Raw genomic sequence first — 16,418 nt, 5'->3', positions numbered from 1 at the left:
TATTAATTCTTTCCAACCAAACAACACTCTTTACTCTATAATCTATATATGTAAACCAATTCTGCATTAACCAAACAATTATCTACAAAAATGTACTATAATACCACAAATTTTCATAGCTTATGATCGACATCGACGCACAGAATCGAAGTAACTTGTGTCTGTACAAACCTTTTACAAGAACAAAAACATATCCCATGATATTATCATTAGGAATCTCTGTATATGGGCTGTGGTGCCCATTTGAGATGCAAGTTCAGTTTCCCTGATTTAGCTCCATCAAGTTCAAAGGTTTCTTTATATTCACCTTCCATTAGTACTCTTGTCAATGTCAATATGCACCTTCCCATGTAATCCTGCCAACAAAAGATGATGTTAGTATTGGAAATGAATACAGAAACTAATAGACTCAAAGATTGATGTATTTCCTCGAGCCGAGGGTCTACCAGAAACAAGCTCTCTATCTTCCAAAGTAGGGGTGAGGTCTATGTACACACTACCCTCCCCAAACCCCACTTATGGGATTACACTGGTATATAGTTGTTTAAGATTGATGTAGCAGTGGTACTTCACAACAAAAAAAAGGGAGAAATTCCTCAAGAACACCCATCTTATATCTTAATACATAGGATTTGTTCTAAATACTTAGATGGATCTCTTTTTGACAATTCAATTTACTATATAACAAATAACCCTAACGTTTCACATGCTAATAGAGAAGTACCAATAAATTTTTAGGAATGGAGAACCTTTTGGTGGTGAGCGCTATCCAAGGTGAATCTGAGTTGGTCAGGCCTAGTGTGACTTAGGAATAGTAACTATCTCCACACATTACAACAACAACAACAAACCCAGTATAGTCCCACCATGTGGGGTCTGGAGAGGGTAGAGTGTACGTAGACCTAACCCCCACCTTAAAAGGTAGGGCGGCTGTTTCCGAAAGACCCTCGGCTTAAGAGAGAAGAACAAGGGAGGAGAAACAAGGAAAACAAGACATAGGTCAGTAGAGCCAGGCATATAGCAAACAATATAAAAATATGAATAATGAGAGCGATAGAGTCAGGGTAGGAAAGATCGGGGATAAAGGAGCATTAACTACTATAGATAAAATAGGATACCCAAAGTAAACTGGGCCAACTAATATAAGTAGTAATCCCATGCAAAATCATATGTTAATAAACAAATGAGTGCGACTACGACTACTATGAAGAACAGATAGGCCACCTAGCCCACTATCTTAGTATGAGTCCTCCATAGCCTCCTATCTAAGGTCATGTCCTCGGTGAGCTGCAACTGTGCCATATCATGTCTAATCACCTCTTCCCAATACTTCTTCGGCCTCTCTTTGCCCCTCCTGAAACCGTCCATAGCCAACCTCTCGCGCCTCCGCACTGGAGCATCTGTGTCTCTCCTCTTCACATGCCCAACCATCTCAGTCTCGCTTCCCGCATCTTGTCCTCCACCGATGCCACTCCCACCTTGTCTCGGATATCTTCATTCCTAATTCTATCCATCCTAGTGTGCCCACACATCCACCGCAACATTTGCATTTCTGCGACTTTCATCTTCTGAACATGAAGTTTCTTGATTGGCCAACACTCCACCCCATACAATAGAGTCGGTCTAACCACCACTTTGTAGAACTTACCTTTGAGTTTTGGTGGCACTTTCTTGTCACACAGCACTCCGGAGGCGAGCCTCCATTTCATCCACCCTGCACCGATACGGTGTGAAACATCATCGTCTATATCCCCATCTTCCTGTATAATAGACCCAAGGTACTTGAAGCTTCTTTTCTTTTGAATGGCCTGGGTACCAAGCCTCACTTCCCCGTCAGCCTCACGCGGCAGGCCACTGAAACTGCACTCCAAGTATTCTGTCTTGGTTCTACTCAATTTAAATCCTTTAGACTCCAACGTCTGTCTCCAGCCCTCCAGCTTATTGTTAACTCCGTTGTGAGTCTCGTCAATCAGGACTATGTCATCCGCGAACAACATACACCAAGGCACCTCACCTTGTATTTGTCTTGTCAATTGATCCATCACCAGGGCGAATAGAAATGGGCTAAGAGTTGATCCCTGGTGCAACCCCATCGTAACAGGAAAGTGCTCCGAGTCCCCTCCTACCGTCCTTACCCTGGTCTTAGCTCCATCATACATGTCCACACATTGAATAGCATAAATATATCAAAAGAGGTTCTTTTGAAAAAAAACAATAACAAAGTAACAAAGGCCTAACCAAGGATATAGCCTTAGTGGTTCTACTCGGTAAAGTGGGAGCAGAACCATGAGGTCATTGGTTCAAACCCCAACAAAGGAAAAATACACTAGGTGATTTCTTCAAATCTGCCTAAGCCTTGGATTGAAGGTTAGACAGATTTGAGTTCAAGTGGCACAGCACCTTCAATTGACCATAAGCCTTGGTGGACTAAGTTACTCATGATCTGTATGGGTAGGGAGATAGTAGGCACCCAATAGAATAGCTGATCATATAAGCCTTGGTGGACTAAGTTACTCGGTACATGTAAGGGTGGGGGGATAGCAGGTACCCAGTGTGATAGTTGAAGTGCGCACAAGTTGGGGGGATAGCAGTACCAGTGTGATAATTGAGGTGCACACAAGTTGGGGGATAGCAATAACAGTGTGATAGTTGAGGCCAGCACAAGCTGGTCTGAATGCCACCATTGTCCTTGGCAGTTCATTTGTACTAATCTAGTGTTTGTATAGCAAGAAAACAATTGAAAATGACCACATTGTTTTGCTGGTAGGCCGAGCAGGCAAATGATGCTTGGAGGAATAGAGGAGACATGATTTTTTTTTAGTCTTAATAAAGTCTAGATAATTCTTTTTTTCTCCTTAATGATCTTATTCTTTAAACACAGTAATAGTATGTTGAATTTGTTTCAGGAACACCGTAACTAGATGAACACATTTGTAATACCAAGGGCTAACTCTTATAAAATCAATTGCTCATGTTGTTGGTACTCTAAGATTTATCAGAACTTTCATTTTCCAAAACGCTATTAGTATGTCTGAAATCATCAGACAACTCAAAATAAGGCATCTCAGCTAAAAGAAAATCTCACATCAGGAAACATTGGTATCTGATAGATATATTAAGTCCTGGTTTATCAAAGTTAATTTTGTACCAAGACCAATAGCAAAAGGATAAGTATTTGGAATTGATTAAAGGGAAGTAGTCTTACCTTTCCGAAGGTGTCATGGTCCCACACTTCTAGAATTAGCATATCATGCAATGCATCCTCAACGACAAAGTCAAAAGTCTGATTCCATGCTGGATTTAAGCTTTCCGGTACAACCTAAAAATGAAAAGAATCTATAATCAGCATTATTCCTAGTTATTGATTAAGAATTTTAAGGCGAACTACTTTAGAAAAGGATAATTTTTGTTTGATAGTTAAATAATCAGAAATGATACCCTGGTTTTGTTCTTAGTTTCAGTCTTCTTCATACTAACTACAACATACGGATCAGCTTTCCCCATTAGATCAGTTGGGGCCAGGTCATCAGCTGATATCACGGTTACAGAAAGTACCCCTCGTACTATTACGTCCTTCCGCCTATTGATTTCACCTCCATTTTGTTCTTTTCCTTCTGCTCCACTTTTAAAAACCTTCTCCAGTGAAGTCAATGATAAATTATCGACAAAAGGGTTACTAAACCCATTCTTCATGCCATAAGGACAATACAATAGCTCCAAGTGCACCTAAAGCAAAGATGAAGGCAATAGTTCAGACAGAGAGCAAAAAATAGAGTACAACAACAACAACATACCCGTGTAGTCTCATAAAATGGGGTCGGGGGTTGGGTGGATAGAGTGTATGCAGATCCCACCCCTACCTCAGAGTAGAGAGGCCATTTCCGATAGACCTTTGACTCAAGGAAAAGCAGTCCAAAAAAGAATAAACGAAAGTGAAAGCAAACAGAACATTCAGAACAGTAACTACAACAAAATAATACGATAATTGAAGTACTATTTTGCTATAGTTACGGTTCAAAATGCTTTGTTATGCTTTTTGAACAGTAACTACAACAAGATAGTACATCGATTATTGTATTATTTTGTTGTAGTTACTGTTCAGAATGCTTTGTTATGCTAAAACTAGAGTATTGCATGAATTTGTTTACATTTGGAAGTGAGAAATCAATGTTTCTTAAGAGGAAGAAAGTCACTGACGTAGATCTCGTACACGAAAGTTTATTGGACTGATTGCGATATCTATCATATGATTGTAGGTTGCACCGCTAGTTAACTTAATTGTCTTGTTTAGTAGTATATGTGGATTACTTTGAATCAGCAAGAACTGTTATCTGCAGTTTTTTTTGGGTAACGCCTGTAGGATAAAACTCAATAAAATTCACCTAGACTAAGTATGGCACTCAATCTACAACAATCATAGGCAGTTTGATCTGATTATTGTTGAAACAAACCACTTAAATGATGAATTGATTACAACAACATACCCAATGTAATCCTACAAGTGGGGTCTGTGGAGGGTAGTGTGTATGTGGAGGGTAGTGTGTATGCAGACCTTACCCCTACCTTGAAGGTGGAGAGGTTGTTTCTGATAGACCCTTGGCTAAAGAAAAAACACAACAAAGCAGTCCACGAAAAGAAATAACATAAGTGAAGAAACCATGACAAAGTACTAAAGATAGCATGACAAACATTCTGAAGAAAAGGAACAGTATCTACAACAAATAATACTATAATCGAAGTAAAGAAAATCAGATAGTAATAGAAATCGAAGAACAAGAAATTACGAATAGATCTTTTGTTGAAAAAACACTTGTTCTCAAACATTATTGATTAGTACTCCACTTGTATATATATATATGTTCCATCAACATTGAAGTTGTATGAACAATAAATTGATAGCGGCAAGTTCGAATACAGAGAAGGATCACAGAAAACAAAAGGGGATGCAAGTGTCACCTGGCCCCTATTTTTTTGGTCTCTCTGGATCTCCAAATCTTTCACCAACTTCAACCAGACATCCTTCACTTTACCAGGCTCAAGCTCATTCAAACGGACATGTGCGCATCCAATTAGTTCAGATGCCTGAAGCCCTTCATCATCATAGATCTTTACCACCAAGTGTTGTGTCAATGGATCTTCAACTACAAACTCGAAATGCTCATTCCAGATTGGATTCAATTCATTGTTCTGAAAAGAACAATTGTCATTTAAATGTTAACTCGATATGTGTATTACCCAAATTCTTCTATATAGCAGATGAAATACTTACAATTGTTTTGCTCTTCTTCATTCTATCTCGTAAAGGGCGGACATATAACTCAGCAAAAGGATCAGATTTACCAATGAGGTCTTTGTTTGTTAACTCTTTTGCTTGAACAAGTTTCACCTCCAATACTCCAGTAGGCTTTAGTTCAAGGTCACTAATAACAATAAAATAATTGTCAAATAGAAAATGGTGCCTCAGCCCACCAAGGTTAGATAAGTAGAGAAGAAAGTCAACAAATACATATTTTTTTCTGTATTCACAGAATTAACAAAATTCTATTAAGCTCGGCTATGTTACTAGGACACGAATGTGGGCATCTGATACAGGTGTAGATCTTGAAGGTCGGACTCTTCATGACATACATTTTAGGATTTGGAAGTACAGATCAAAGTACGGTTATGGGTGCTAGGATATGGCTCAATAAGTATATATTGCGTCACAATTAAGTGAAGTTATTAAATTAAAGTTTTCTTGTTGTTACTGCTTATGTCTTCATAAATGTAGTGTTTTTACTTTCACTGAGCCAACGGTCTATCGGAAACAACCTCTCTACCCGCCAAGGTAGGGGTAAGTATGCATACACTCCACCCTCCCCACCTCACTTGTGAGACTATACTGGGTATGTTGTTGTATTAAATTAAAGCTAGTAATTCTTTGTAAATAATTACTATTTTTATTCATAAGTTATCTAGCAAAGTGTTCTAGTACTTCATGTTATATATATATATGACAAACCAAACACTCCCTAATCGTGTTGAATTGACACAGATGCTGCAGGGAAGGATCCAAATAACATAAAAGTTCGGTAAAAGGTAAGATCACAGTGTAGCCTCGACATACACAGGATCCAATAGAAACTGACCTGTCGCTGTATATTTCTAACAGATCCATAACAGGTTGACTTTCATAAGACTGAAAAAGTAGTCGAAGCCCAAGTTTGCATTAACAGATTAAAACGTTTAACTTGTCTTTTAGGGTCAATATTAAGATAAACATCTAAAAATTTAATTTTTACACCTTCCACGAAGACATGAGGTCATTATGAAGTTAAACATATTAATTTTTCTAAGTCAGGGACTCGATGGAAAATGGAAGAAAGTCATCTTGGTTACATGAGAAAGTGAATGTGTTCAATTGGAACCAAAATTGGACAGCCCAAATAATCTGGATTAGTGAAAATGACAAGGTTTGAAATCTCCCTTATAGAAGGATTACCTATAATCCCCAGGCAAAATGGGAATAATTTTTCGGACTGGCCATGTGATAGAGTCTTCAATGGCATCGCGGATGGTACCCTGTATAGGGAAATTCATTTAGTACACCTGAACAGTATGAAACCATAAGAAATACTTCCATAACTTTCCCAAACCATGAGAGCAAAAATCACAAACTATGAGATAACAATTCAAACAAACAAATGGCTCGTCCTCATGTTCTTACGAATGAAAACAGTGTTCTGAAATACATCTACGATTTTAAAAAAAATCTATTTTTACTTGAAAAAATTCCATCTCTACTCTCATGAGATATTCAATTATCAATAGTACACCATAGCTACACTTATGAAGGAGAGCCTTGGAGCAAAGGTACAGTTGTCTCCATGTATAAGTCATGGGTCGAGTCATGGAAACAACCACTAATGTTTGCATTAGGGTAGGCTGTCTACATCACACCCCTTGGGGTGCGACCCTTCCCCAGACCTGCTAACACAGGATGCTTTTTGCGCTTGTTTAAAAAAGGGGAAACATTACTACGTCTTTACTGATTTAATAAACACAACGTAATATGAAATTAAACATATAAATTATCTTTGTACTAATCACATAGATATTTAGTGTTCATTCAGTTTCTTCCACCCTTTTCTTGAAAGGAAACAAAACACAAGATAAGTCTAAGACCATGGCAGCATTATCCACTTCTAGAACATCTATGAGTTATGATATATAATCACGCTGCAGAAGTAATTGAAGAATGAGAAGATATGACTATATGAGTAACAAAATTAGATGGTAAAATTTTGCCCAAACCTCAATTGCATCAGAAATGCCAGGTATTGCTGTCATGTCACCACCAACCACTTTAAGCATAAAGTCCAGCTTCTTCTGCAGACCAGAAAAGAATTTATTGTCATTCTTTTCCTTACATAAGTTAGGTGTGGTGTTAGGTGTGTATGTGTGGCTGTCCACGCGAGCTTGCATCTTAAGTTAGGTGTGGTGTTAGGTGTGTATGTGTGGCTGTCCACGCGAGCTTGCATCTTATGTGGAGCCTACAGCGCTACACCTCGACCAAAACTAATTACAGGATTATTAATTTTGGACATTTTGGGTGTCATGCATGTCTGTCAAGATTTAGATTTGGACTTAATTCTCCTTTTGAAAAGAAAAAAACAATTCTGAAACATCAGCATCTAAATCCGCGAATCAATCGGCAAATCCATGAGCAAAATTGACCAAGTCGGTGTTAGAAAATCATCCAAATCCATTATTTAACTCTAGACCCAAGCATTACGCATAGAAGTGTCTCCTTCTGTATTGTGCAAGTAACATTCATAAGTTGATTTTGCACGTGTATGTACACGTGATCACACACACTTAAATTGTAACAAATTATTCAGCGTGCTCAATAGCCTTAGAATGAAAGAGAAGTAAGATAGCACCTTTTTCCTTAGAGAATAACAAACAGCTCCAAAGCAGGGAAACTCATCAACAAGCGGCCTGAAGATCAGCCTGAAAATCCCAGTAAATCCAATGTTTTTCACCTAAAAGAGGAGATAATAATCACAACACGATCTCAAACTCCCTGAAAATCAAATTCCTGAGAAAAGCTATAAACAATAATGTACTACATTGGAAACAAATAGAAAGTCACATGATAGGTGACAATAAACGTATAAAAGAAAAAAGATAGGTGACAAAATAAACTTATCAAAAAAAAAAAAAAGATAGGTGGTAAAATAAACATATTAAAATGGAAGTTGAGAAGTAAAACCAAGGGCCAGCCATCTTTCTACAGAGTCCTTGAACAAGCAGATTTTGCAGGGTGGAAATGAAAAGAGGAAAAAAAAAACTCTACCAGAGAACTCTAGCATAATAGAATGTCCAGTTGATAGTTAAGAAGTACTTATATTTGATCCTTCTCGTTGCTAAGTACTCTGTTACTAGATATTTATTTTGCTTAAAAATATGCTCTGAGAATTCTGTGAAGGTTTCATTAGGTTTCTCTTGTTGTGAGTCCTGGATCAGCAGATTTTCACAGTGGAAATGTGTATCAGTCATGGTCCAAGTTTGGGTCCTGACACTAATAAATGCAAGCTATGTTACCATTCTCCAAAAAAAATGCAAGCTTAAAGATATTAACAAATAGCTCAGTCATTATAAATTTGAGTCATTACAATGGAAACAAATTGATATCTCAGAGGCAATTAGCATGCAGCTCGAATTTAAGATCATATCAGGTTTAGCAATGAAACAAAAATTACAATGGAAACAAATTGATATCTCAGAGGCAATTAGCATGTCAGCACGAATGTAGATCATATCAAGTGTAGCAATGAAACAAAAATGTCACAACTCTGAGGAGCAGAAGCTATTCATCGTAAATCAACAAGTACCAACTACATTACCTGCACTGGTAATGCTACACCAACGTATGTCATGATATCGAGTATAATGCTTGGGTTTCCATCCCAATTCATCTCTAATTCCATGGTAATACCTTCACTTTCACCTTCAAGAATAGAAATTCCTGAAAGATAATCAGTATGAGCAACAAGAATGTGTCAAATAAAATGTGTTTCTCCTCGAGCACAATATTTTTATTACGGCTTAAATGAGATGACACATTAAATTATTGTTCAAATAGCTTCATCAGGTTCAATTGTCTTCTTCATCATTTTGTCTAATATGGGATGAGTAATTGGTTTTCTTATATGGCGTTGGACAATCCTCACCCCATGAGCTAGCTTTTGGAGTTGAGTTTAGGCCCAAGATCCATTCTTTAACATGGTATCAGAGCCAGACACATCACAATTCTTTGTCCATGCTCCACTTAACGAGGTCTGGCATGCGGGGTAGTGTTAACAGTCCCACATCAGATGTGGGAACGATAATTGGTCTGCTCATATGAATTTGGACAATCCTCACCCTATGAGCTAACTTTTAGGATTGAGTTAGACCCAAGATCCATTCTTTAACATATCTCGATCATTTACAGTTTGACTTTTCACAGAGACAATAATATTGGAGAATCGTTATGACTACTCCGACGGAGAAGTTAGGGATAATGAGCATCAGTGTTGTCAAAGGCATTTTCTGGGTGAAGGGGCTAAAACGCATCAAGGAGGACTGGCCCGCAGCTATCATGGGGCATAAGTCCCAACTCTTCCAGCCGTTCGCTTAGGCATAAGTCCCACATTTTCAGACCTTCATTTGGAGCATAAGCCAAGGGAACTCTCATTAACTGGAATGAAATTGCTAAATAAGTCCTTTTTTAATACTTAAATACACAAAGGCCAATTCATTGTAAACTCTCAACCAAAAACAACTTAAAAGACCGAGGGCTTTTTAATAGTTAACTCCGATTCTATAATCCATTCTCTTAGCCGTTTACTCAGCAACCAAATACTCTTTGGCTCTTTATTTTCCAAATTGTCAACTGCAAAGTAAGAGCTTTGTCTTCCAACACTTGCTCTGCTCCCATGCTTCTCGTAGTGGGTTCATTCATCATGCTTTATTTTTGTCAATATTTCTTTTTTGCTTTCTTTTTGTTCTTTTCAAGTTAGTGCAATGTTTTGAAATTCCTTTTGGTATCACTTAAGTTTAGATACTGTTGTAGATACTTTATTTCAAAAAAATATGCTTTATTTGTGTGATGATGAGTATCTGTGATTCATTTTCTGAATTATTAGGAAATAACATTTTTTACAACACTAAGCATGTTCCATTACTACCACACTACAAGTGTAGTGAATCTTTTCGTCTTTCACTTGTCCAAGTTTGAAAAAGATTCGTTGCAATGTTTGAGTATATGTTAGCACATCTATGTACATATATACATTTTCCACTAATTTTATAAACTTGAAATTTCTCCAATTTATATGTAATTTTAGTTTTTTGTGATTTATATGCTTATCTTATTAATTTTACGCCTCGCCCTGTGTCAGGTAAAACATCTCGCCTCATGCTTGCACCTTTAAAACACAAATGAGTATGACTTTTGGTTAGGATAAAACTGGTCCATGTAATTTCTTAGGTAGTCCATACGCAAAATGTTAGAATAATCGAAGGGAATCAAGCTTCTGTCAACAGAGTTATGGAGGCTATCCAGCACTTCACTAGGACTACTGATTTAATGGTTAATTTGGAGAAATCCCATATTTTTATAACTGGTGCTGATGATGATACAATGAATAGCCTACTGGAGATGACTAGCTTCTATCTGGGATCTTTTCCTATATAAGATACCTGGGACTACCATCGTCTCCAAAGAAACGGAGTAAATTGGAAAGCCACCAATTATTAGAGAAGATCACAACAAAGATATGCTTAGTTTTTGCTAGGCATGTATCATATGCTAGAAGACTACAAGTCATCAATACAGTCCTTTTCTCATTACACAACTTTTGGGGCTCAGTATTTATACTACCCCAGAGTGTGTTAAAGCATGAATTGGAATGAATATGAGCGAAAGCTAACAACTTCTTCATTGTTTTATCTTTCTTTCTTTGGAAAGAAACAGCCACTTCAAGTTTTGCATACTATTTATTTCCTTTCCTTATAACAAAGACACAGAAATAGAAAATGAAACTGCTGAAGAACGTAAATACCTGCCATCATCATCTAACCTGTGAATTGAGGAGGAACAGTACCAAGAGTAAACTTGGAAAATTTCAATGATGCCAAAATCATAGGCCTATATTGTTCCAAAATTGGCTCCACACTTGACCTTACCAGTTCTGATGCTGCCTGAATTACAAGATGAGAAACTCAAAAGTTGAAACAGAGGGAGTATGAAAAAATCAATGGAAACTAAAAATTAACATGACCAAAAATGCATATACATTTAGACTAACCTCATCCACAAAAGGCCAGATCTTTTCAAGATGAGAATTAAGCCAATTCAACTGTAAGTGTTAAACATGGAACAAACATAAAAAATCACTAATCATAAGTATGAAGAAAATTAACATTTAAAAGTAAGTTCAAATAAAAATTCACCTTTTGTTGACTAGAAAAAACAACCCAAGAAGGATGCTGCTCTGGTGTAAAAATCTTTCTGGAATCTTCCAGAGTCATTCTAGCAAATGCAGCAATTGTAGTAGCCTTCACAGTTCAAATTCAACAACATACATAAAAATGCAACAACAACAACATATCTAATGTAATCCCACAAAGTCAAGTCTTTTGTGGAGTCTGGGGAAGGTATAGTGTACGCAGACCTTACCCCTACCTTGAAGGTAGAGACATTGTCCCAGACAGACCCTCAGCTCATGAAAAAAAAAGTCTAAAAATAGTATAGAGAAAGAAATAACGGAAAATGGTGCAACAACAACATATCCAGTGTAATCCCACAAAATGGAGTTTGCAGAGGCTAAAGTGTATGCGAACCTTACCCTACCTGAACTCAGGTAGAGAGGCTATTTCCGATAGACCCTCAGCTCATAGGAAGAACAGTACAAAACAGCATAGATAAAGAAATAACAAAAAATGAACCTCACAAATCATACATAAAAATATAACAACAATAATAACAACAACATATCCGGTATAATCCCACAAAGCGTAGTCTGGGGAGAGTAAAGTGTTTGCAGATAGGGAGACTCCGATAGACCCTCAGCTCATAGAAAAAACAGTCCAAAACAGTCTAGAAAAAGAAATAACAGAAATGAAGAAGTCATTGCAAAACATATAGACAACCTCACAAATCATACATAAACATGCAGCAACAACAACATCCAATATAATCCCACACAAAAAGTGGGGGTCTGGGAATGGGAAGGATAACGTGTACGCAGACAGACCTTATCCCCAGTCCAAACACATTATACAGAAAAAAATAACAAAAATGATGAAGTCATCGCAAAATACTATAAGAAACCTCACAAATCATACATAAAAAAAATTGCAACAACAATAACATATCAAGTGCAATCACACAAAGTGCGCTCTGCCGGGCGTAAAATGTAGGTAGACGTTACACCTACTTGCTAAATATACGTCAGCTGCATAAAAAGAAATTAAAAAAATGGAGAAGCCATAGCAAAATACTATAAGCAACCTCACAAATCATACTAAAAAATGCAACCAAAAAAAGAAAACACACACAAAAAAAACTAAGAGACCCTTTTCTTAATGAGTAAGAATTCAACTAAAACACAAGTAAAAGAACCCAAATTTGAACTAACCAGTTCAGAACGGCATTTGGATCGATAATTTTCTGATTTAACAAAGCCAACTATCAAACTAACTCCAACTAAAACCCCAATCACAACACCCAAAACAAACGACATCGTTTAGCTCCTCTTCTTCTTCTTCTTCTTCCAAAGTTCCTTTCTTTTTTTTCAAGATTCAGTGAAAGTTAAACTATTCAACAAGGCAAACCAGTACTGAAAAAGAGACTACTAGAACTTGTTTTTGTTGGGTTTCACAAAATTTAAACACTTTGAAGGCATGTAAAAGGTGGTGGGTCATGAAGATTAGAGGTTTAACACTATAAAATTTTATAGCTAAACATAAAATTTTTATGTTAATATTATTTAACTAAGAATTGTCATAACTTTTATAGTTGAGGGCAGAGGTGTCTATATTCAAAATCTATGTCGGAATTGGTCGGTGCAAAGATAATTATTGATGCTGGGAGTTTGAATAATATAGCGTCTACGGAGGCTATTACCGGCAAAGTCCGCTTGCTTCGGAGCGTGCTATTACATGAAGCGGAATCATCAGTCGGTTCGATTTAATTTTATCTATTATTAATTAAGCATCTTAATTTTAAATATGCTAAATTAATAAACAAATCGTTGGTTAAGTATTTTTTGCATTGCTTGTGTTATACTTAAAGGCATTTTTAGGTCATTTCACTAATAATAAGAGGATAAATGAATTAAAGTACAAACGAAAGATATTTTCAATCATTTCACGTAATGACATTTTAAATCTCTTTTCCTTATTTTATTCATACTACTTTTTAAATGTTTGTTTGGTGGTGTTATTGAGATTTGGACAGACAGCGCCACTTTTCTTAAACGTGAAGCGCCACTTTGCCGACAGCCAGCTGGACACGTGTAGGGCTTAGATCATCCCAATCATTTTATATAAAAAAAGATATATATATATATATTTGGTAACTAATGTGAATATTGCACCGCTTCGATTCGATTTTATATATTATTGATTTGATTTATTAATTTTTAATTTTTAAATATATTAAATCAATAATTAAGTTAATAAGATATTTCTTATCGATTTTTAATTTATCGATTATAAGTCTTTAATGGTTTGATTTTCAATTTAACTAATAAGAAAATATTCATAAAATAAATATATAATTTCTCAAATAATTTAATGCGACAAAAAAATAATATAACTTTACATAATGATCATAAAATAAAAATAATAATAAGTAACATAAAAAGAACGACACCCGCATATGTCTCTCTATATCATAGTTGCTTGGAAGAAAGATCTCAGATATACCTTCGGCATGTATGAGATTTTCTTTCCTCTATCTATGTCATATCTGAGATTCACTGATAGCCAATTTCAAGTAGATCCTCCCTCCCCTCACTCCACTTCATTTCACTCGATTCTCTTTCCTTCTACTTGCAAAAAAAAATAATATGAAATTAATTTTGTGTGCGTTAGTGATTATTTGAATCAATAACTCGATAACTTTTTATCTTATAAAATTATTAAAAATTTAATTAGCAGTAAACTAATAACATTTTTAAAATTTAATTTATTGAACGAATCAATTTTTGCACCCCTCATTACGAGCTTTCCTATTAACTTTTAACAGATCTAGTCTTAATTGTTTTTTGTGTGTGTGTTTAGATAACACATAGTGAAAAGTGAAAACAATAAAAAGAAAAATAACAAGATTCCCATATAGTCTTGCTTTTGTACATCATTCAATAACTTTGCTTTTAATTATTCTTTCTCGAAAAATAAATGTGTAGTGCCAACGATTCAAAGTTAAAATTTTAAGGTGAATTTTAAATATTCTAAATCACATTGTCAATTTTTTATTTCGTGTTTCAACCTCTCTATATAATCATAAAATATTTTAAAATGATAAATTATATTTTAATTTTTCAAATTAGATAAAATAATTTAAAATTGAACAACTATTTTTAATATATTGAATAAGTAAAAATAGATGAAGAGAGAGTAACAAGTAGTTCTCAGTGTTTTAGTGTTTCAGAAATCAATGCATCTTTTTCATAAGTTAAGTTCCTCTTTTGAAATGATACATTAACAGGTTAAAATCTAAATGTTGATTTGAAGAGTTTGTTTGGATTAGTTTTTGACTTATTTTAGTTTAAAATTAAATGTTTATAAGTATTTTTTAAATTTATGGAACAGTTCAAAAGTGTTTAATAACTATTAAGCCAATTCAAATAGGCTTTAAGAAAATCAATGTATTTTCCTCCATAAAAAATTTCAAAACATTAATCTAAATCAAAATTAGATATCAATAGTTTACCCATAATTTCTTTCCCTAAAATGCCTATATCTCCAAGAATTGTGATAGTTTATCTTTTATTCATTTTCCATATATGAAAAGTTTTGACTTCTATAAAAATTTGGGGATTTCATACTATATAACAAAATGCATCTAATTAAGTAGAGTCATATACTTTATTTTTAGTTTTTCCTTAAATGCCTAAGTTATAAAAAAGAAATTTGGTAACTAAATAATTTTATTACCACGTAGCAAACGAGTACATCAAAAAAAACAAAATAGTGATCGATGGAAATCCCAGATTATCATTTGCAATCATCATCAAAAATCAATTGTCATCACCATTAGTCATCATTTGCAATCATCATCAACATTAATTATTATTATATTTACTAATCACTATCGATAATTACCATCATTAATCAACATTGTATATCGCTAAATGACATCATTGTTCACCACTGTCATTAATTGTCAATAGCATTCCATTACTAATTATCAACCACAACTATCACCAACCACAGTTAATCACTACTACAACAACTATCAACAATCAACATCATCCCAAATCAACACAAATATTCACCGTCATTAGTCATCACCATCACCAATTGCCAAATAAAATAATTAAAATATTTTATTGATATATTATTAGTTCAATTTAGTATTTTATTTTAATTTTATATTTATTATTTTTAAAGACAAATTATATATGTTCAGATGTTGAGAAAGCAAACAGTCTTAACTATTTAGTATTCAGATCTCAATGCACATAATATTCAGATGTGTATTCACATTCAGATCTCTAAATCTCAATACACTTTCATATTCAGATATGCATTCAGATTCTGATGTTTTAATCTAAATGAAAACAAATAAGGCCTAAGTGATTGTAAAATTAGAAAAACGAACACACTTAATGATTAAAATTTGAATAATTAATATTCAAACTTTAAAAATAAATAAATTTAATAATTAAGATTAACACCTTCATTAAATATAAACAAATGAGGCCTTGCTATACTCGGTAGGAGTAAGTGATTGCTCTATATTGGGTTGTATTTGTTTGCTCGATATTGAATGATTAGTAGTGAGTAGCTCTTTGGACTAGTTGTTGGTATGATTTAATTGGATTTGGCTCCCCTCAGTACTTTAAGAACCTTTTTAAATTGGCTTTTCAGTTTTGACTTATAAGCAAAAATTTATAAGTTAAAATTTTTAATTTATAATTTTTTGGCTTATTTTTGTTCTTTTAGTTTAAAATTAAGTGTTTATAAACACTTTTTAAACTTATTCAAATACTACAAAATAGCTTTAAAATTATTTTAGTTTAAAAACACTTACACTTTGTTTGGATGGTTGTTATGTCTTGTTTCATAATGTATCGTACCGTATTGTATCGTACTGTATTATTTTAATAATAACAATGTATGAATAAATTGTATCGTTCTCCGTCGTTACATAATGTCAT

General features: G+C 34.7%; 1 protein-coding gene across 1 annotated transcript; it reads right to left on the bottom strand.

The window, feature by feature from the left end:
* Positions 1–47: 47 nt before the first annotated feature.
* Positions 48–12,987, bottom strand: LOC129891431 (synaptotagmin-5-like). Its single transcript, XM_055966796.1, has 13 exons — positions 12,669–12,987; positions 11,482–11,586; positions 11,337–11,387; positions 11,109–11,229; positions 8,889–9,010; positions 7,923–8,024; positions 7,294–7,368; positions 6,482–6,561; positions 5,270–5,420; positions 4,957–5,187; positions 3,439–3,726; positions 3,206–3,319; positions 48–356 (listed from the first exon to the last, which is right to left on the bottom strand). Exons 1-13 carry the CDS (start codon positions 12,771–12,773, stop codon positions 210–212), a joined length of 1,692 nt encoding a protein of 563 aa, XP_055822771.1. The 5' UTR covers positions 12,774–12,987; the 3' UTR covers positions 48–209.
* Positions 12,988–16,418: the final 3,431 nt, after the last annotated feature.

Source organism: Solanum dulcamara, chromosome 6 (genome assembly GCF_947179165.1).
Source record: "Solanum dulcamara chromosome 6, daSolDulc1.2, whole genome shotgun sequence".
NCBI lineage: Eukaryota > Viridiplantae > Streptophyta > Magnoliopsida > Solanales > Solanaceae > Solanum > Solanum dulcamara.
Note: the sequence above shows the minus strand (reverse complement) of the source record. Positions and strands in the feature narration are given on the sequence as shown.

Bases quoted from the DNA above. Each gene is read 5' to 3' on its own strand.
- LOC129891431 (XM_055966796.1), bottom strand. From the start codon at position 12,773: ATGTCGTTTGTTTTGGGTGTTGTGATTGGGGTTTTAGTTGGAGTTAGT. The intron at 11,388-11,481 runs GTGAATTTTTAT...TAACACTTACAG, and splicing joins TTTTTTCTAGTCAACAAAAG to TTGAATTGGCTTAATTCTCA. The intron at 8,025-8,888 runs GTAATGTAGTTG...CTCCTCTTTTAG, and splicing joins GTGTAGCATTACCAGTGCAG to GTGAAAAACATTGGATTTAC.